The 23,681-nt window shown below is 38.4% G+C and overlaps 1 protein-coding gene across 1 annotated transcript in view; it reads right to left on the bottom strand.

The window, feature by feature from the left end:
* LOC134368434 (olfactory receptor 10A4-like) overlaps positions 1–23,037 on the bottom strand; it is a 45,294-nt gene extending 22,257 nt beyond the window's left edge. The window contains exon 1 of the mRNA XM_063084914.1: positions 22,916–23,037. Coding sequence (XP_062940984.1) covers positions 22,916–23,037 — 122 coding nt within the window. The remainder of the gene's footprint in view (positions 1–22,915) is intronic.
* Positions 23,038–23,681: the final 644 nt, after the last annotated feature.

Here is a 23,681-nt window from a genome sequence, read left to right on the forward strand (position 1 = left end):
TTTATTGACGACATCTTTTCTAAATATGGTGCCATACAATTAGGGATCATTAAAGTTTTTCAAGGAATTCACAAGTCTATCTTTTCTATTTTATCATGTTAATCATGTTTAAAAAGCTAGGGGCCTTATCCTTGAGCATGTATACATTCATTCATTCATTCAGCAAATATGCATTAGGCACTTTGTATATGCCAGGCAATGTGATAGGCATTAGGGGTAAAGCAATAGACAAGACTGACAAAGTCCCTACTCTCATGGACTTTACAACCTAAAGGAAGAAATGAACAATAAATAAATAAATATTTTAAAAATAGTAATAAAATTATACAGTACTAGAAAGCTTAGGGTTTGGAGGGGCAACATTATGTAGAGTGGCAGGGAAAGCCTCCCTGAGGAGGTGATATTAAAAATTGAAATCTGAATGGTGACGAGCCAGCTACACAAAAATCCAGAGTACACACAGATGCTCAGTGACTTTCAGGAATAGAACCCAGTTCTCCTGAATTCTACACAGGGCCACTGTCTCCAGTTGGAAGTATGGCCCAAATAGAGGTTGATTATAGATGACCGGATATGTGGGACATTCAAACTTTTGCCTACAAGCATTCCTGTCCTTTATCATCCACCTTCCTTCTTTGAATATCTCTAGAAGTCATGAGTATTCTCTAGCTACTTTCCTGTTTCTGTACTCATTCAAAATGCTTCAGGCCAGTTTTGGTGGTTGGGTTCTTTCCAGAAGCTTCCTTGGCAGGCACAAAAAAAAAAAAAAAAAATTCATGTGCCACTACAGTAAAGCCTCTGGAACTAAGCTCCAAGTTATAATTCTCTCTATTTCCCCCTGCAGGCTTGGCCATTTCTCTGTAATTGGCAGAATCATTAGTAAAGCAAAGCTTCTGCCGTCTTGACTGTCTCCTGAGATGCCCAGAAAAGTAAGCCCAGGGCTGAGCAGCTGTGACGTCCAAAATGGCTGGAGCAGTAAGCAGAGCCATCCCCAGTGGGGCGTTTCCACTGACTCATACTGAGAGTTTGGGGACCTGTTATCATCACTGAAATGTTTTAGGGACAATTGGAAGAATAAAATTAACTATGAGATATATTGTGTTATAAACTTTTTATCTAAAATGCATTTTTAGTCATATTAAAAAGTCTTAGCCAAAATTAAAATACCAGTTGTTTTCCCAAATGTAGGAATTCTAAAAATTATGTGCAAAATGGCCAATAGGAAGATGATAGTAAGAATACATTTCATTTTATAATCTGTCATGTCACCTTATTTACACAACCCTTTACTCTCATTATAAAGTATAAACTACTTTTAAACATTAAATAATTAATTTTTGCATGTGTGGTCAATAAAGTTTCTGAGTGCCACTCTGTGTTCTAATAAAATACTCTTGTACTGGGGGTGTATGTGGTGGCCAGTTGCCTTGTATCATGCTTTCCATTTTTTATTAAATCAGATTTAAGTTGTAGAAGACTTATTTCTATGCATTTGTTTTATTTTTTCCATTCAATAAATGTTTACTAACCATCTATTATGTACCTGTCACTGTGCTAGGAACTGGGGATATAAAATCAATAGTAAACTAATAGTATCCCCTACACATATTCCATTCCCACTTGCCAGTACATGTACGCATACACACGTGTGGGTGCACACAGGCACACACACGCAGTCTCATTTGAAAGGCAAAAGCGGCCTCAGTCTCCTTTGGTGCTGGCTCATTAATAGCTTTTGTAGAAAATATCAAGTTATTATGCATTTTAAGGGCTAACGCTTGATTTTAAAGCTAGAAAATTGTTTAAAAAGTAGACTTTATAGACATCTCCCTTGCGGACAGATTCATTTAATTCTATTGCTTGGCTATGCAGAATTTTGTAACCATTTTAAGTAGAGAAATTATTCTTCTTTTCAAGTTAAATTGTACTACACTAGGTGATATTTGAACTAGTTTATGAGCTTCTGCTGAGGCATGATGGGCTGACTACATGTATTGAAGAACACTGTCCCCAAATTTAATTATCTTAGGGCATCACCACCACACAGGATAAAATGAGCTATTTTGTTCACTGCTTCTGCAGCCTTTGCTGAAATAGAGGTTATGGGATAACAACTTAAAGGGTAACTCATTAATGCTCAGGGATGAATGAGGTAATGTGTTAGCAGACCAAATTAGTGCCCAAATGTTTTCATCTAAAGGCCCATATCTCTTTCTCATGTTGTGATATATTAATGGGGATGTCTTTATCCATTATCACTGCCTGTAGACATTTGAATAACGTAGATGCAACACTTTCTGGGCACCCAGCTCCATTCGCTATCAATTTCTCAAACTCCAAAGGTCCCTCAATGGCTAGAAGCAACATTTTGTACCATAAAGTGCCTAGTTTATAAGGATTCAAACCACAGCATCAGGGCAGTCCCTGCTTTTTTCTTATAGGTGTTTACTGATAAGCACTGCACCATTCCTAGCTATTCGATGGGGGCAATGGAGGAAATTAGTCCACCAAATTGTGAAGGCTGTGAATTTACGCCTAGCTGAAAGCATTCCAGTCCTCGCAATGTCGAAGCAGGTGACCTTTCTGACGTTAATTTGTTTCTCCATCTGTGCCATATATTTCAGGAGGATGTGAGGAACAGGCTTGATGATATCCAAATGGTTTCTCCTTTTTTTATATTGCTGTGCTGATGGCTTGATGGAGAAGTCACCTATACTGGGGACAGATCCTGGGGATGTCCTTTCACCAGTCTGCAGTGAATGAGGCCAGGAGATTCATCTTCATGGAGACTGCAACATGGAGAGTTTTATTCTCCTCCTTGAAATGAGTGTCCTCCCTTAGTTATGATGTCATCCTGGCCATTTGCTGTCCCAAATTAAATTTTCTCCTTTTTCCTGGCTCCTGAATGTGTATTGTGTAGCTCAGAGGTTACAATTTCATGTTACATATTTTTAAAAGATTTATTGAGCCAGTCAGTACAAGGAACTGTGCTAAATTCAATCACAAGATTTTATGTTATTCTTATAACAACCCTATGAGGTAGGTACTATTTTTATTTCTATTTCACAGATGAAGAAAGTGAAAATCAGATAAAGTAAATAATTTTCCCAGGATCACATGGGTGGTATGTTACTAAGCCAGCATTGTTACCGAAGTCCTGACTCTACAATCTGTGCTCTTTCTGCTATCGCACACTGAAATCATCTTTTAAGAAAGCTTATTTGCTAATCTGCTTAGCCCTTTTCTTTAAAACAAATGGTTCTCGGGCAGGCCCCGTGGCGCACTCGGGAGAGTGCAGCACTGGGAGCGCAGCAGTGCTCCCGCCGCGGGTTCGGATCCTATATAAGGATGGCCGGTGCGCTCACTGGCTGAGCGCGGTGCGGCCGGTCACAAAAAGACAAAAACAAACAAACAAAAAAACTAATGGTTCTCAACACGGGCTGTGCATTAAAATCAACTGGGAGCTTAAGAAAATACTGTACCCAGGTCCCATTCTCAGAACCTGGTGTAACTGGTCTGGGGTGGAGCATGGACATCCATATTTTTTAAAAGTTTCCCATGTGACTTTAATGTACTACCAGAGTTGAAGAGTGGAAATTTAGAGTTTTGGGCTAATGAGTTATTTTTACTGTTTCCTGTTCACAAGAAGCATACTTTAACCCTAGTTGCCCAAATCCTCAGAGGGTCTGTGGAACAATTTGGAGCTTTGACTCAATTCAGGGGATGGTTTTTTTACAATGGTTAGAGACTGTTGCCTTTGGATCCTCACAAGTGCCTGTTTTTCTATAAAATCTTGGCCATCACTGAAGTGGTGAATGGAGACCATGGACAAACCCATGGAATCTTATGAAGTAAAAGGCATTTCAGGAGTGACTGTAGGCACTATCTTCATCCCTTCCCCACAAGGAGATCTGGAGAGACACATTCTCAATCACAATTTTCAAAGCTATGAGGTACCTTCATTGAGGGGTACTCTTTCTGTTTCTTTTATACAACAAACTTTTATTGTTCCAGGCACTATTAGTATATATATACACACACTAATTAGTATATATGGCACACATTAGTATATATATATACTAATTAGTATATATGGCACACATATATGTGCCAGGCACTATTAGTAGTTCTCAACTGAGGTGATGCTTACCCTACAAAGGGTGTTTGGAATTGCATGGAAGTTTTTTGATTGCCAAAATGACTGGGAAGAACTGTAAGTCATAGGTGGTCAGGGATGCTAAATGTTCTATAATGCTCAAGACTATCTTGAGCAATTTTTATGACAAGAATTGGTTCACTCCAAATGCCAATAACATCTTTATTGAGAAATGATAATATACTGTAAAATCCAAGTCTGGGATTCACCATCTTGCCCCTTCAAAGATGGTGGCTATGATCACCATCATTCTGCTCCTGCTGAGGCTTTTTAAAGGACTTTTCAGTCAGTCAATCAGTTTGTCAGTCAGCAACTATCATGTCCTTACTTTATATTGAAGCCTTAACAGGCACTATACAAAAAAAAAAGTACATTCTTTAACTTCAAAGAGCTTACAATCTAATTGGAGAGATAAATATATATATTTGTGAATGATATTTAATAACTTTCCCAAACCACATGCCAACTAGTACACATATCAAGCCAAAAGTAAGGTGGCATAATGAAAAGAGCCTAATCTTCAGAGTCTGGCACAACTCAGTTCAAATATTGGCCTCAAGTTTTATTTTTGTCTAATTTGGGGCCTGGTACTCACCATCTCTGAGTGTCACTTTTCTAATCCATAAAATGGGACATTGACCTTGTAGGGTTTAAATAGGTATTACAAATAATTCATGTAATCATCTTGTACAGCACTGGTAACATAGAAAGTGCTCAGTAAACAGCAATCGCTGTGGTCAAGAATATAATATAATATAAACTACTTGACTGAACAGATCATCAACTAACGAGAACTAATTGATATGTATAGAACACTCCATCCAATAGCAGAATACATTTACCAAGATAGACTATATCTTGGGTCAGACACCAAACCATAAAACTTTTTTTTTTTTTTTTTTTTTGTCTTTTTGTGACCGGCAGCACCGTGCTCAGCCAGCGAGTGAACCGGCCATCCCTATATAGGATCTGAACCCGCGGCGGGAGTACTGCCGCGCTCCCAGCTCCGCACTCTCCTGAGTGCGCCACGGGGTCGGCCCCAAACCATAAAACTTTTGAAAAGAATTGAAATTGTATTGAAATTTTCTGACCATAATTGACTTAAACTAGAAAGCAATAACAGAAAGATAGCAAGAAAATTTGCAATCACTTGGAAATTAAACATACTAATGAATAATTCATGAATTAAAAAGTAGGTCTCAAAGGAAATCAGAAAATATTTGAAACAAAATGAAAAAGAAAACATAGCATATCAAGAAACAAAAGATAAGAATTGGCAAAGATGTGGAGAAACTGGAACACGTATATGCTGTTGGTGGGAATGCAAAGTGGTTCAGCCACTACAGAAAACAGTTTGGACATTCCTCACAGAATTAAAAATAGAATTCCCATATGATCCAGCAATCCCACTTCTGGGGATATATCTAAAGGAAATGAAATCAGTATGTCAAAGAGATATCTGCAGTCCCATGTTCATTGAAGCACTGTTCACAATAGCCAAGCTATGGAAACAACCCAAGTGTTCATCAACAGATGAATGGATAATGAAAATGTGGTATAATTATACAAGGGAATATTATTCAACCTTAAATCAGAAGGAGATCCTGCCATTTGCTACAACATGGATAAACCTGGAGGACATTATGCTTAGTGAAATAAGCCAGTCACAGAAGGACAAATGTTACGTGATTCCACTTACATGAGGTATATAAAATAGCCAAACTTACAGAAACAGAGAAATACAATAGTGATTGCCAGAGAAAAATGGGAGTGGTTGCTTAATAGGTATAAAGTTTCAGTTTTACTAGATGAGTAAGTTCTAGAGATCTGCTGTACAATGTAGCACCTATAGTTAACTATTGTGCACGTATTGTGCAGTATTGTGCATGTCAAAATTTGTTAAGAGGGTAAATCTCATGTTAAGTATTCCTACCACAAAAACAAAAACAAAAACAAAAACAAAGGGACACAGTGAAACATAGGGAGGTGGTAGATATATCTAATACCTTGATTGTGGTGATGGTATCATGGATATTTGCATATATACAAACTCTAAAATTATACACATTTAGTATGTGCAGTTCTTCATATATCAATTATATCTCAATAAAGCTGTTGAAGTTTTAAAAATCAAATTAAATTAAAACTGTAAGAGATAGAAAGAAAGAAAGAAAAAGAAAGAAAGAGAAAAAAAGGACATGTAGATTGGAAAGGAAGAAACTGTCCCCATTTGCAGATGACGTGATTATCTATGTAGAAAATTCCAGAGAATGTAAAAAGACCTCGTAGAACTAACAGAGGAGTTTAGCAGGGTCACAGAATACAAGGTCAACACATAAAATTTAATCATATTTCTAAATACAAGCAATGAACAATTGAGAATCAAAATTATGGAAATATATCTGTATGCCTTTTTAAAAGCCTCCAAAAAATGAAATAGTTAGGTGTCAATATAACAACAGTTGTACAGGATCTGTATGCTGAAAACTATACAATGTCAATGAAAGATATCAAAGAAGCCTTAAATAAATGGTGAGACATACTGTGAGTACGGACTTGGGGACTCAACATAGTAAAGTTGTTGATTTTCCTCTAAGTGATCTATAGATTTAATGCAATAGCCATAAAAATCCCGGCAGGTTTTTTTTGTTGTTATTGTTGCTATCAATAACAGAAGTTTTTAAAACTTGAAATTCTAAAATGTATATGAAAAGACAAATAGCTAAAACAGTTTTGAAAAAAGAAACTTGGAGGACTCATACTATTCAGTTTTAAGACCAGCTATAAAGGTACAGTGATGAATACAGTGTGCATTGGCAAAGAAATAAACACTTGGATCAATGGAACAGAACAGAGTTTAGAAGCAGACCCACACAAATACGGGCATTTGATCTTTGAAAGGGTGGAAAAGCGATTCAGTGGAGAAAGAGTAGTCTTTTCAACAAATAGAACAAATAGTCATCCATATGCAAAAAAAAAAAAAAAACAATAATGAACCCTGACCTCAACCTCACCTATACAAAAATTTATTCAAAATCGTGCATAGATATAAATATAAAACTTTAAAACTTTTGGAAGACATAGGAGAAGACCTAAATAACCTGAGTTTATGCAAAAATTGCTTGAAAAGGAAACCCAAAGCATAATACCCAAAAGAAAAATAAATAGTAAAGTAGCTCTTTATTAAAATGATAAAACTTTTCTCTTTCAAGGGCACTATCATGAGAATGAGAAGACAAGTTAAAGACTAGGAGAAAATATTTGCATTTTATATACCTAACAAAGAAATTTTATCCAGAATATATAAATGACTATAAGAACTCAATGGTAAAATAAAATAAAATAAATCCAATTAGAAAATGGGCAAAAGTCATGAACAGACATTTCATGGAAGAGGATATACGGATGTCAAATACACGCAGGAAGAGTTGTTCAACATCATTAGCCATTAGGTAGATGCAAACTAAAACCAAGATAAGATAATACTACACATCTATTAGAATGTCTTAAAAAATACTGGATTACAAGAGCTCGGGAGGATGGGGAGCAGCTGGAACGCTTGTTCTTTGCTGTTGGGAATGCAAGATGATATAGCTACTCTAGAAAACAAATTGTGAGTTTCTTGTCATGTTAATCATGCGCTTACCATATAACCAAGCAATTGTGCTCTTAGTCCTTTGTTACTAGCAGTTTTAATTATAATCATGAAAAACTGGAAACAATCTAAATGTCCTTCAGTGGCTGAGTGATTAAACAAACTCTGGTACAACAATACAATGGAATACGACTCAGCAAAAAAAGTTTCTGCCCTGGAGGCTCTTAAAGTTTCAGACAAATGCATATGAATGTAAAGGGTATACAGACAACAAAGTAAAGGCATTTGACTAAATCACTAACTCAGGAGAAGCCAAGGTGATTCCCATTGTCATGTCATGGATGAGGCCTTCTAGTGGTAGAATGGAAGGGCTTGAGAAATAAACAAACATGAGTCAGGGAGGCAGTCATTGGACATTTATGGAGTGCCTCCTGAGCTATGAGGTACGCTATCATATTAGCAATGGGGACTGGTAAGCTTAAAATTTATTGTACAAGAAAGAAATGTGAAATGATTGCAGTAGAAAATCAGGTACCAGTCATGCAGGGCTTATAGATTAAGTGCATTCATAACAAGTTGAGCGTAAAGTGAATACATAAAATCATATTTTCTCACTGACTTCCATTATGGCTAGGGAGATGTAGGATTTTTATTTTAGCCCAGCTAAAATAAATATTACATTTCAGGCTGCAAATTGTTAATTCGAAAAGCGTCCTGACTTTCTTGCTATATGTGAGGTTTAAGTCTCTCAAAATCTCTGTCAGAAGCAAGTCAAATGGTCGATGAAGCCACTTAAAATTTTAAACTCTTTTAAAGCACCATATGAATGATATACCACCAAGCTAATTCTCATTTGATGGGCATTCTCCCTAATCTCAGATCACAAATATCTAGTGGAAAAGGCACAGCTCTGGAAACAGACATAGAAGGGTTAGAATCCCAGAGGCACTACAGCTCCACCACCATACCATTTGTGTCACCTTGGGATTTAACCTCTCTGAGCCTCAGTCTTCTGTATAACAGACTTTGTTCAATGGGATCATGATATATAAGGAACCAGCTATGGCACTGAAGAAGGTAATACAAGTTTGTATCTACATGAGTCATGTAGAGATTTCTGAAACTCAGCAGAGGCAACAAAGCAGGCCCTGATTTGCATACTGACATTTGAATAACAAAGACTTGAACACACCTCTTACCATCAAGCAAATCTTTCATTGCTGGTATTGTATTGCAAGTAATGCCTCTGCTAGGAAATGTATTACTTCACTGAACTTTATAAAGTGCATAAGTAGTCGGCATTAAGGGAATATGTGAAAAATGGTGTTTACTTTTAATAAACTAGTCCCATAATAACTCAAAATGTTTAATGAACATTTCTCCATCTGAATACAAAGAACAATGAATGAAATTCTGGAAAACAATTTTCCACCAAAACTTTGCTCTTCAGATCTTTTGATTTGGCATGGGACGACCAAATGTAGAATCAGAAAACACTCTCTTTGCAAGAAGTAACCACCTCAAGATGGTGGGCTGGCAGCAGATAGTGGCATAGCACAGGCTGAGGAAAGTCATACTGGAGTCAGTAAAATCAGGGAGGTCAAAGTTGGAAGTCATGTTTCAGAGAAGCGCAGCTTGAAATAGGAAGGGGAGTTGGAGAAGGGGAGGAGGAACAGAAGCGGCCGTGGAGATTGCTGAGATGAAGTTCCTAACAGTTTTCCTCAAACAAATGCAAATTGAGTCTCTTGGACTAGTGACAGGGGCAATAAAGGGTCACCAATGGTGACATAATCATCATAGGCCACTGACGCCAAGAGAGAGAACTCTGTGATTCAGAAGATGCTGGAGAAGCTCCTGCACACTTCAGGACCCCAGAAAGAGAAGGGCAGCACCATGCTTGGAAAACATCTTTGCTACGATTCTGAGCATGCAGAAAGTGGATGGCAGAAATCTAGGCAGGAAAGACAGACTAAGAGAATAAGCCCAGTGAGGATGACTATGCCCAAGTTCCCCATCATGATGACAGTCCACAAGATGATGAACAGTCTGAAGAGAGGGGGTTAAACTCAATGTAATACTGAGGAGGATCACTCATCCCCTTCAGAAGGAATTTTTTTCACTACGCTGGGATTTCTGTTCCATGGATTTCAAAAGGCATTTGGGAGAGAACTCCCAAAGCACAGACTCAGGGAACTAGGTGGAAATCTAATTTGAGAGATCTTGAGCCAGGACCTTGCCTTTAGGCTGGTGAGGGTCTCTACTTGTGATTGTCAATCCTAATTTTAATGTCTCTGTTCAATGTCAATAACCTCTTATGGCATAAGAATGTTTTTAACTCCACATTTATTTACATTTATGGATCATTTAAAATTCCTTCTGGGAAGGGCTGACCATCAAATTTGGGGAAGTGGCAGTAAAATCGAGTAAAAAAGCTGAGAGAAGGCTGCAGAGCCCAAGAGGCTGTAAAGAGACCAGGTATAGTGCATCTTGCACTCCTGCCTTTCTTCTTTGCTGTAATTCTGTCTTGGCATAGATAGCAGGAAAGGAGTCAGATCTGGGGCCCAGTCTTGCTGCAGCTTTTATATAATAATCTAAACTCAAAAGATAAGGACCCTCATAACAAGTTTTGTTTCTATTTCTCAGTTTTAAAGTACAGTTCTCACTGTGTCATTTCCTTCTCTGTATACTCTGATGTCTCCCCACTCTTACAGAATCAAGTTCCAGTTCCACAGCCTGACATTCAAGGCTCTCCTTCAACCTTTTCCAAATTATTTTCAACCTTGACACCTATTGCTCATATTACAAACTTACAGTGGGAATTCTGACCAGTAGGAATTGCATTGTCTCTGGTTGAAGTGTAATTACTGAGATATGAGTGGTAAGCGACTCCATCTTGACTCTGTTACCTGGCTCTGGGGTAAGTTTTGGGGAACACAGCTTGTGGGAGGAGAGAAGACCAGGTGATAATTCAATCGCCTGATGATTAGACTGGGACATTGGGCCAATGGTGTTGCCACAATGGGTCTGCATGAGTGTAGGTAAGGCTTTTTAACTCAATTATTAAGGATGATCCAACTTCTCACTCTCTTTGAGCCAATGTCAGCCTCTGCACCTTTATGCTGGCCAATTTGCTTATGTGTGTTTTCCTTTTCCTTCTTCTCCAGCAGTCAAAGCTTCTTTTCCTTTAAGTTCCAGCTCAAAATGCTGTCCTTCAGAGGTAGCTTCTCGGATAGATACTCTCAGTATCCCTACTCTCCTTTCCTTACTGTTTCTGGAGTTCATTAACAATCAGTCATGGGTATGTTGCTGGCATGAGTGACTGAATTCAGGCTGCCATCTAGATCCCAAGCCCATCAAGGCAGTCTCCCACTGCCCTTTTAGTCCTCTCTTCATCTAGTTCCAGTCTGAAAATTTTATTCTGCCTTGGTATGCACAACTCCATTCCCTGTAGGAGGTCCTACTTTCTTCACCATAATTTTTCAGTCTTTTCTTGGCTCCTCTTCTACTCAACCTTTAATTTTTGGGTTCTTTCATTCACCCATTTGCACATTAATTTACAGTTACACTTATTGTGCACCTACTATGTGTTATGACACAATCTGTGCATACTGTTCACAACTTCTTCTCTCCCCTCACCCTCCCCTCCCCTCCCTCCCTTCCCCCTCCCCTCCCTTCCCCTCCCCTCCCCTCCCCTCCTCTCCTCTCTTCTCCTCTTTTCTCTTCTCTTCTCTCTCTTCTCCTCCTCTCTCCTCTCCTCTCTATGCTTTTTAAAACAGACTTAGTCACAGTCTTCTCTTTTAGCTTTAATCAGCTTAAAAGAGCTGATGATCCCAAGTCCCTAACATTAACCCAAATGTTTCTTTTCAATTTCAGTCCCATTTCTAGCTGCTTGCTGGACGACATTCTCTCCTGAATATCACAGAGTCATATCAAGATCAATGTATCCCAAACCAAATATCATCTGCCTACTTCAACTTGGCCCTCTTCCTAAATCTCCATTTCCATTAACTGTCTAATGTTTTACCAATTCAGCATCATTATTGACTTCCTTATGTTTACTCTCTATGTGTAATTAGTCACAAAGTCTTACTGATTCAGCCTTCCAAAAAGCTCTCACATCTATTCATCCCCATCCTTGCTTGTCTCTACTGTTACTGCCTTAGTTCTGGTCTTCATGCTCTTTCATATGGGCTATTGCAATCACCACTTTAATTATCTTTCTTCCCAGCTCCTCCCAGTTTATCCTCCACCTGCTCCTAGAGTTATCTTGTTAAATGGATTTGACCATGCCATTCCCCTACTTTAGAAATGTTTATAATTCTCCACTGTATACAGCACAAAGTCCACCCAATTTGGCATAGAATTTTCAGGCCAACACAATCTGGGCCCAAATCAATTTTCCAGATGTACTTCCCATTATTCTCTCCATGTGTCCTACACTGCAGCTCTGCTTAAACTACAGTTCTCCAGCACTTGAAAATATAACAATGTGAAAACCTCTACTTTAACCCTGATTGCATTGTTTTAAGGTGTTTACGAGCATGTTGAGGGCAAGGACTATGTTTTATTCAGCTTTGTAGCCCCAGTGTTTGCCATAAGTAAATTTCGATAAATATAACATAAACTCATGAATGAATGATAACCTGGGTTTGAATTTCTGTCATTCCTTAGCAATGTCACTTTTGGCCAGTTCTGAGCCTTAGTTTCTTCGTCTGTACACTGGGCATAGTAATAACTGCCACCCAGCCCTGAATATTTTGAAGAGAGCTCTCATGTCCCTTTTATGTCATGTCTTCGCTAGCTTCTCATGGCCCTACCCTGGCTTTGGCAGACAGTGGCAGAAGCAGTAAGGAGAGGGATGTGGGGCCAAACCCTGAGCAGCAGCTGCAGTGGGCCTGCCTCACAGCTGCTGGCCAGGCTCTTGGGAACTTTGCACTGTTAACCCTTTGGGTCTAGTTTTTGAGAACCCTACGGATTATTCTGCCTCTAACTCTCAGCTTCTTGGTCTTTGAGTAACTGACACAGATTATTTACCTACCCACCTGCTTCATCCTTTCTGGGCATCCCTTCTCATGCAGACCACTGATTAGACACAGCACTCTCACTCATGTCTCAGATGAGATGACTTAAAGTTTCCCCAACTTGTTGACTATTTTACAGACATGTTTCCCTCTTTCAGTGAACACAGTGCTCCAGGTGTGGCTTGACCTGTACAGATAACTGTTAGATTCAAACCTCTATTATTTTAGAGACTCTGATTCTACTCCTGATAGTTCAAATTGTATGGCTTTATTTAGCAACAATGTCACACCTTTGCCTCACATCAGTCTATGAGCAAGTGAAAAACTCCAGGGCATTTTCACACCAACTGCTGGCATGACAAACCATCCTCTACATGCGCAATTGATGTTCTGAATCTCAAAGGAAAACTATGAAATTGTTAATTTCCACTTATCACTACAGTATGTTGATATTCTTTAGAATCATGATTGCATTATACACCTTTTCAGTTCCCATCCAGTTCCTCCTCTCTTCTCATACCCAACTTTTGGTCATCTCTCCATTTGATCATTTGTCTTTGTAATCTGTATATTTTTTCTGAATTTTTTATTGTGGGAAAATACATATAACTTAATATTTACCATTTTAACCATTTCAAAGCATACAATTCAGTGGCCTTATCAACATTTTATGTTGAAAATTTTCAAATCTGTGGAAATGTACAATAAATACCTATCTATCCTTCACCTGGAGTCACTTTTTACTAACTTTTTTTTCTCTCTCTCCCTCTCTTTCCCTCTCTCTTCTCTCTATATAGATAGATATATATCTCTATCTATCTATATCAAATATATATATAAATATATATAATATATATATTGAGGATTCTACTTGCTGGAGGTTCTGACCTTTAAAAGTATGCTATGGCTCTTGGATTCAGCAAGGATTCCAGGAAGGAGACACATGAAAGCACACTTAACAGTATCCAGGTGAGTGGAGCGAGGGAAACAGAAAAAAAAATGTTAGTGGTTAGTGCTTAGTGATTATCAATCTAGCCGAAAAAGTCTTTATTGAGTGCTTACTACAGTTATATGCACAACACTGAAAAATTATAAAACATGGTCCTAGTTGTTATGCAGCTAATAATGTACTTGGGCAAGGTGATAATTTATCTTTTTTAACATGCCATCACATTTCTAGGTTCTATCTCACCTGGGCTATTACATTAGCCTTCTGCCCCTCAATGATCTGTTTACCTTTAGCCTTGCCCTTCCTGGAACCCCAGTGCATCACGCATAGTATCAACAAAATGATCTTTTAGAAACTCTATGTTCATTTTCTCAACCCTGGATGTACCTTAAAAACACACACCAGAGGACAATTAAAAAATGCTAAAATCTTTGCTTCAACACAGATCAGTAATGTGAGAGTATCATGGGTAGGCCCTAAACATCATATTTTTGAGGATACCCAGGTGATTCTGATGCATGGCGAGGGCTGACAACCACTGCTGTGGACTGATTATACCTCTCTCCTCTTTGAAATTCCTACCCTTTTGTGGTGACCTCTATCCCAGCCCCTTAGCATTGCTACAGTGACTTCCATAATCCGGCCTAGACTTTATCTCTCAATACTCCTCCCATCACTCTTCATAATCCTGTAATATATTCTCTAAATACCTGGTGTTGCTTCATGACTTTGTATCTTTTCATACCTCATATCTTCTTGAGGGAATATCTTTGCTTTCCTTATCCGTCTGTCAAAAATATTGTTCATCCTTTAAAATTTATATGACACCTCCTCCAGGAAGTTTTCCACGACACTGCTGTCTCTGTAGCTTGTAAACATTTTAATTATTACACTTATTATACGAAATGAATTGTAAACATTTGTTTACACATCTCTCCCCTACTCATCTGTGAAGTCCTTGAGAGCTGGGAATGTGCCTTATTTACCTCTGTATCTCCAAAACTTAGCCACCAAAACAGACACACAGTAGGTGCCCAATACATATTTGTGGACTGAGTTGACGAATGAATAAATTTTTAAAAATGTTTCAACCTCTCTAAGACAAAAAAATTAGCAAGAAACAATGAGGCAGATTCAAAAGAAGGCGTTTGTCAGTTGAACACTCAGTGAGAGAGGATCTCCGTCCTTGGGAAGAAAGGAATTTGTCTAGAGAAAGCAAGGCTGTGCTAGGAAGGATAACTAATTCCATATAGACAGGCAGCCAAGAACAAGCTGTGGCCAAAGTGTTGATGGATGACAGCTGGAAGTATGGCTTGCGAACCAACTAAAAATGACACATCAATCTGAGCTGCAAAATAAATCATAGGGACTCCAAAGGCTTTTGTTCACTTTAAAATCTCACTCTACATGAACATTTAAGAAGAATGCTCCAAATTGTTATAGCATTTTTCAACTTTACGCTTTACACATTCACATACATAATCCAATTTAAACTTCCCAACAACCCCTTAAGGACAACATTATCAACCCTGTTTTAGGATGAAAAAACTGAGGCTCTAAAAATTTTAGTGATTGACCCAAGGTCACACAGGTGATAAAGGGTAGAATGAGAACACAAATAGATCTTGGGATAAGAAATGGAGAAAAATAAGATAAGAAGGCCAAAAATTTAAAAAACGAGGAAAAGTAAAGAAAAAAATCTACAATATGCACATTAAATTTCATTCTAGAGTCTATTAACTTCAAGTTTGTTCTTTTCTCAGTGATAATAGGGGGTTGGGTCAGAGAAGGGATTGCTCCTAGGCTAAGAGTAATTGACCACCTACGATGTACCAAGTATGGTGCAAGTAACTTTACATTTAAAACTAACAGTACCTCTATATAGCAGAATTATTATCCACAGTTTTACAATGAACAAATTGAGACACAGAAAGTTTACATAATTTGCCCGAAGGTCTGTCAGAGTTAGAAAAAATTTTGAAGCCTATTTTGTTTGACTCTAACACTAGCACTATTGAGATAACATCATGCAGGTAATTCCTGTGTTGTTTTAGTTACACACAAGAAAAATGTTTTATGGAAGTATTATTTAGAATGTTTAATCTCTTTTTATGAAAGTAAAATGCAAAGTCAGGGAAAGGACAGAACAGTGTTCTGAACAGGGATGAAGTCATCATGAAAGTCAGCCTGGATGAGAAGTGAGACTTGACCTGAGTCTTAAGGGATGAGTAAAATGTGAAGCACCAGCTAGGCAAGGAGAGCATTCCAGAAAGTGATAACAACACGGAAAAAGTTACCCAGGAGAGTGGCATCTGCTGGAGAGTCAGAAAAGAACCCAAGAATTGTGGCTGTAATAGATTGCTACTGTGGAAGAAGGCTGGATTGCCCTAAACTTCACTGTTGGAGGGATACATTCTTCTGCCTGAGATTTTTGGGGTTAAGGGAAGTTACTTTCTTCGATGCTAAAAATCAGCTGAGTGCCTTTCTGGTACAAGGAAATTGAATTGCTGATTGCTGGGCTGTGTTATGAAAGGGAGCAAGCCACTAGTTATCATCAGCTCCCCTAAGGCCTCACTGTCACAACAGTGATAACTGGCAAATAGACCTTGAGATAAGAACAAGAGAAGAAATGAGAGATGAGATTAGCAAGCTTTTAAAAGAGACCCAAAATAAGTATCTTTTATAGATTAGGGTTTTTATTGAAAAAGTAATACATGCACTTCATACAAAAAGTTTCAGAGTACAAAAGGGTATAACAATAAAAGCACAAACATATGTGTATATATATGCATCTTTCTTTATTGAAAAAGGGAGTACACTCCATTGTGAGCCTTACTTTTTTCCTAATCTCAACAAATTAAACTTGGAAGTAATTTTATTTTAGCACATGCAGAACATATTTATTTCTTTGATTGACTGCATATTACTTCAATATGCAAATGTACACTAATTTATTGTATCCTCTTATAATGCACATTTGCTTAGTCCCACTTATTATTAATACAAACAACACTGCAATGTACACCCTTGTACATGTATATCTTTGCATACTTGTGCAAGTATTTTCATAATATGTTTCTAGAATAGGAATTATTGAGTCAATGATAAATGCATTTTTCATATTCATAGATATTGCAAAATTCTCCCCTCCAAAGAGGTTGTGCCAATTCATAATTCCATCTACAAGGTATGAAATGCCCATCTCTCTATCTTCACCAACACTAGGCATTATTTAACTTTTGATCTTCTTCAATATGATAAAGGGAAATTATGCTTCACTATTGCTTTAATTTGTGTTGCTTTACTTATTACTGATGTTAAATATTTTTTTCTGTGTGTTTATTAACCACGTGTAGCTGTTTTTCAGTGAACTGTCCATTTATGGCCTTTCCTCATTTTTATATTTATGCTTTTGCTCTTTTTCCTATTGATTGTAAGGGACCTTTACATATTGAATAACTTTATCCACTGTGAACTCCTTGATATTTCTGGAACTTACTTTGGGGTAAAAAGTTAGATAATTTCTATTCTATGGCATTAATTTACCTACTCACATACCAGAACTAAACTGCCTTAATCAGTATTGATTTACAAAACCTTTTACTATACGATAGGGGAAGTTTCTCCTAATACTGACCCCCCGCCTCCCACCCTTAATTTTTCTCTTTTAAAATTGTCCTGGCTAGTCTCACACTAAATTTTATATATATACATATATAAAACTGTTAGAGGACACATTGTTAAAGTGACTGATACCTTTTTTCTCAAAAGTGAGATTATGTTTCACAATCTCCATTTTGAGAGGCACTCGCACACAAACACACACACGCCAGAAAAACATACGCATAATGCATTTAAAAAATATAATAGTTTAGAAATAAAACTTTGGGGATACTTACAATGAATCAAGAGTAGAATTGCCAGATTTAGCAAATAAAAATACAGGATGTTCAGTTTAATTTGAATTTCAGATAAATGGTGAATTTTTTAGTATAAGTATGTCCCAATTATCGCATGCACATATTTATGTGAAGGCTATTTGCTGTTTATTTAAAATTTAAGTTTACTGGCCATCCTTTGTTTTCTAGGCAACCCTAACCAAGAGAAAACTGAGGAGGAGCTTAAAAGTACAAAAGAAAGTTGTGTGGATTGCTAAACTAACACATTCTGGTTGGTGGGAAGCCCTTAATACAAGCACTTAGATACCGGCTGGAGTAGAGAAATTACATTTCTGGGGTGTGAATTAAATGAGCTTGTTTTGTCTTCCCAGCTTTGGCTTGAAAAATGAAACCTCTTAAATAAAATGCAACAGGCTCAATGGATTTGAAGGCTTTTTGGCTTTCTAACTTTGGTTTAAAAGAAAAATCAGTTTAATAGAAATTGAAAATTAAGATTCTGTTATATTTGTGCCATACTTTGAAGACTTTTGATATATAGGCTTTCTTTTAAGATTAGTGTTTCAATTTAAAATTCTTGGGAAAGTTCCCAAATTGGTTTTATCATTTAGAGTTGGTGGGGAAATGTCATTCTTATTAATCACTTTAAATAATAAGTTTAAGAGGAATTCTTTATGATTTATTAAGTCTTTTATTTTTAAGTAGCCAAGTGATTTGGATCTGAAATTAGGATGTTCTCTAATTCATGAATATTTGCTTACCTAGTTCTTTTCTAAAAATTAGCTTTATTTTTGGAATAAGCTCCTATACTTGCTCCTGTGGTATATTAAGAAAATTATTGGGTCTGAAGTTAGAAGACCTGGATGAAAGTCCCAAATCTGTCTCTTGGCAGGCCTGTGCTATAAATGTGTGGTAAATGGCTTAACATCTTCAACCCCTAGCTTCCTCATCTATGAAATGGGCACAATAACCCGTACTTCATAGGGTTGTTTTAAGAATTAAATGAAATGTACAGGTAAAGTACATGACACTTTATAGATATTTACTTAATGTCATTCTATTTGTAGATACTTTGATATTGAAAATTATATATATTTGCAAAATTGTTTCCATTGATGCTTTTCTAGAGGGTGGCATTTTGTTTGGCATTTGAATTCTCTTGAAAGGCTGATGAGTTCTCTATTCCCACAAATATGGGGAAAAACTAGATAAATATAATGTTGATCTAATGTTAGTGTGCTCAGTATAAAACAAAAGAACCCAAAATATACAACATGTATCAATGGGATTCATTATGGAAATTTACTGAATTTTAATAATGATGTTTGCCTTTCTATCGGAAAGAATAAGACCCTAATAAGGTCCTGTTAACTACCTATGGGAGAAAAAACACCAGCTAGAGTTGGGGGTGGTGTTTGAGTCTCATGACTATTCTATGGTACACCCTTTGAAATAAGCCTATTCTTGGCCACATCAACTTACAGATGGAGGGCATTTGGTTTCTGCTACTTTTTTTTCTCATTGGAAATTTGTCAAGGATTTGTTATATGTTATGGAATGGTCAGATGTGGGAAAAGAGCGCAAACACCATGGCTAGCCCTGGGCTCCTTGGATGAGTGTTGATGATCTGTAGGAGTAGGGAGGCTGCTGGTGAGATGTGTGATATCCAAGAGACATCCAGGGAAGGGCAATGAGAGACAAGGCTTTCCAGAGACAGGAGTTTAAATATCCTATAGATCATCCCCTTTTTGCTTTCTCATAAATGAGGTCTCCTCGCAATTATAGGGTAATGGGGAAGAAGCTAGAAGACCTGGGTCCAAATCATTAACTCTGTGTATGTTCTGGAGCAAGACATTTCAACTCGCTGGACCTCAGTTCCCTTCTCGGTAGAATGGACATGGGGTTAGGTGATACCTTGACTATCTTCAGGTCTGGTGTGAAAAGAAAATGAGAGAACAGACTTGAGAGTTCTCTTAAAAAGCAAGTAGTGCTATGCAAATACAATTGCAGAGATGATTATTTATTATCATTTACAATGATAGCAATGATAATATGATAATCAAGAGCAGTCAGACATTCTCCTTTGTTTAGATAGAGGGTGAGGATGGCCTCAGGTAGCCTCCAAACCTGTGATTTCCTAGGGAACAAGGGAACAGCAATCTGTTCCTTCAACACCTCTTCTTCACCTGCTTTTTTCCAGGCAGTCCGTTGGCCCAGACCCAGTCAAGGACTCTCTTTCTCTCTGCTACTGTCTCTGCTAAGGTATAGTTGTCCACAAACCAATAGCTAGATGTGTAGTAAACTTCTGTTGAGCGGGGACATGATGGAAGTTTAAAACTATGGATCATATGGAGAAGATGAGTATTAACTTTTTCACTTAATTTGAAAATAAAACTCTATTCACAATTAAAAGTGTTATCTTAGGAGAAAGGACCAATGAAAGAAAAGTTATGTCATCAATCAAATGAAAAGCTTGGACCATCAGATTATTCTAAAGGTCTCTTCCAACTCAGACATTTTAACTGACAGTCATTGTGACAAAATCTCAGCAACCCTTCCAATCTAATCTCCCCCTACTCCCAGCCTGTCATTGTAAACTAACTTCCTCTGCCATCGCTTCCCATCCTATCTCAGTTGCCCTTGGCACTTCCTTCCAAATGCAAATTCCATCCCCTTCCTCTTCACCCAGCTAAAGCATACTAAGCCTTTGAGACTGAGTGACCAATGATGAAAGGAGTGACTATTGGCCAGAAAATACGCTAAGTGCTTTCTGTAACTTCTAATCCTCACATAAGCCTTTCGAGGTGGACTTTAGTCTGCCCCATTTACTGAAAGTAGACTGAAACTTATAAATTTTAAGTATCTTGCAGGAGATCACACAGTTAGTGGAAAACTTAGGGTTTGAGTAAAAATCTGTTAGTCTCCATATTGGGCTGTCAAGATTATAACCCATCTCACCCATCCCCCAAGACTTTCACCCTCCTCAGTCACCCTCCAGGTTTTCAAACCAAGTCATGCATTCAATATATTTTGTAGTAGACTTATTTGAATTTATATCTTCTGTTTCTAATTCTTTTTTGGGGTTCCCCTAGAGAGAGGACCACAACAAATTCAACTTTCTCTACCTAGTGACTTGCACACAGTAGGAGCTTAATAAATATTTGTTGATGAGTGGACATCAGATTAATTTTCTGTTCAAAACCCATGTTTGAATATTAAATATGTTTTTATCAGTGGAAGAAAACTGTAGCTAAGGTAATTTGTGAGCTGAAGCCATTGTTACCTCTGTTGCTAAGGGAAGTCAGTTACCCTGGGATACTAATTAACTGCAGCTATTGTGGAAATTAAGCCAGCAGCCAGCAGCCCCCAGCGGGTTCAGAGAGCTGATGGGAGGAGGGAATCTAGAAGGTGTCAAGGAAGAAGGTATATTTTCTGACTTGAGGCAAAGTGACTAAGGGAGGGGGTAGCTTGTACACTTTCAGTGTCGTCACACCTCTGTGAAGCTTATTTCTCTTCCTTAGTGGGCAAAGAGGTCGTTCCCTATAATTAGCTCAAACAGTCCAGGCAACATGAATAGACTGCCTGTGGCTGAGACCTACACTTTGGTCTTTGCTAGCCTTTGAGGGATAAGCATCTGTGGGGCTTTGACGTCAAAGCAGTTCCAAGGCTGAATGAAAAGTACCTGTAGGAAGAGACTTGTGATTCTTAAGATTTAAAAGGGAAAGGAAGGGGTCAACGAGGAAAGGTAACAGACTCTACCTGGGGCGCATATCGCATTTAAAAGAATTATCTGCTCTGGTGTCTAAATTGGAGTTCAACAGTTTTAATAAAGGGATTTATTTATGATTCTAGAAAAAGTCTGAACAATGTATTTATCTGCAACAAATCCGGAGCTCACATTTTTGGACTTAACAGACTAGTTCCACCTAGTGATAGTGTACCTAAATTGCAGTTTGTTTTTCTGAGAAAATGAAAATGTGGCCTTTGTAAGCGGCTACTGCAGCACTGAAGTCATGAAATTATTCAACGGCTGAGCATGGCTTCTTGAGAAGCCCTGGGCTAGAGACAGTGACGCGTGTCTGGGGAAGAGGGAGAGAGTGCTTTGCATATTGGCTAAGTGACACAATAACAAAACTTCTTCTGATTAACGGCAGGAGGTGAGAGCACCAGGCCTACAGGAAGCATATAAAATAATATCTAGAGACCACAGCAGGTGGGATTAACTCTCTCCCTACTGAGTCATGCTGTTGAGAGATCTGTGTAAGAACTCAAAATCTCCCTAATGCATGAGAGAGAGCTGCGAGAAGGTGAGAAAGAAAATCCCTATGAGAATTTTGACTACAAGGACAAGAGGACATAATAATATCCAGCAGCAGCATGGTACCCTCCTCTATTAATTAAGTGATTCTTTAAGGTGATTGTCCAAGCTCATCAGAGTGACACCGAGATCTTCTTAACTCTAGTCTCACATATCCAAATGCCTTCTCAGTTAAGCACCTTCCACTCTGAGCATCCAAAGCTGCAAACCCAGCAGATAGGCCAAAGTACAGGTCTGGCACCCTACCCACCCACCCCCGCCCCCAATCAGGGCTTCCCTGCCTAGGAATTAGAGCAACCACACCTCTCAAAGCCAGATATATGGCAGCAAGTACTGTCCCCAAATGGTAAATCAGGCTTTCTGTGATCCAGACTGAGGCAAGTGTAACAGTGCATCCTGTGGGCTGGTTTCACCAAGCTCACTGACTTGCAGGTGTAAGCTACTGGATGTTGTGCCCATTTGGGGGGAACTAGACCCTGAAAACAATCTCCAGAATTCATGAACATTTTCCTCTATCATGGATGCATGTAGCTCCACACCACTCTCCCTTGGCCCATGGTAGCCTGCTCATGTCCAGACTCCACCTCCAGCTCATCTCTGGGACAGCAGATGAGCATCTGTGGCCCTCCTGCTGTGTCCCAGATCTTCTGTCAATCAACCAAGTATCCAGTGAAGCACGTAGATTTCAGACTGGATCTTCTAGGTGTTTCCTACATTACAAAGGGTAGAGAGTGGAGAAGTGAGGCTCAGGAGTCTGTATCTTAAGGCAATTCCTCTAGTTTGTTCTGATTCATCAGATCAGCAGACAAGATCCTGCCCTGAATTTCGTTCTGGCACTTCCAATCTCACCTCCTCTTCAAAGCTTTTCAGTGTCATCAGCCCTCATCAATCTTCTACTCTTTTTGAACCCATGTTAATATAATACCAGGGATTGTGGGCTTTTAAAAGGCTCTCAGAAACCAATCAGTACAAACACTTACCTGGAGCAGGACTCCTCTTCACAGGACCCCAACTCATGATCATCTGATGCTTGCCTGGCCACCCCTTTTACTCTTGGTACAACATGGAATCCCCCACACCAGGCGGCTATTTCAACCCTCATCACCTCCCTCAGCAAACCCAGTAGCCAGAAAGATCTTTCCCATCCTGCTGATCCCAAGTCTTTCCGTGTTACAGCCTGAACCCACTGGAGGGAATTGGTTACATTTAAACAAAAATTGTTTAAAACATTTGCCAAGATTTTTCTTTAAAAAGTACTTTTGCTTTGCTGTCTCTTTCAGAAAACAGTTTGTAGGAATTCTTTTGCTAAGGCAGTTTGTAGTTGTTCCCTTGGGTATGTGTCTTCTATTAAGGCAATGATCTCAGAATCCTTGCTACAAAAGCCCAAACAAAGTGCTAAATCCCTTCAAGCGTCCCTGAACAGGCAGATATATTGGTGGTCAGCTGCAGAGGGCAGCTTGGAAACTGAAAGCAATCTGCTATAGCCACTGCGCTTTAACAGCATGTTCTTACATTGCTCTTCTCTGTTGCTAGTTGTTTTAAGGGACCTTCTATTGAAAGGGACATTTGTGTATGTAAACCCCAAGAAACACCTACCTAGCACAGACCCCTGCAATTGTAGATTCATTTCAAAGGGGGAAACAGAAAGGGGAGAAAGTTGTGGATTGAAAGAATTCACCCTTCTACCTAGCAAAAAACCAGACAGGACCTTGTCTTAAGCTGGCATTGAATAATGATTCATTCAAT

This window comes from Cynocephalus volans, chromosome X (assembly GCF_027409185.1).
Source record: "Cynocephalus volans isolate mCynVol1 chromosome X, mCynVol1.pri, whole genome shotgun sequence".
Taxonomy (NCBI): domain Eukaryota; kingdom Metazoa; phylum Chordata; class Mammalia; order Dermoptera; family Cynocephalidae; genus Cynocephalus; species Cynocephalus volans.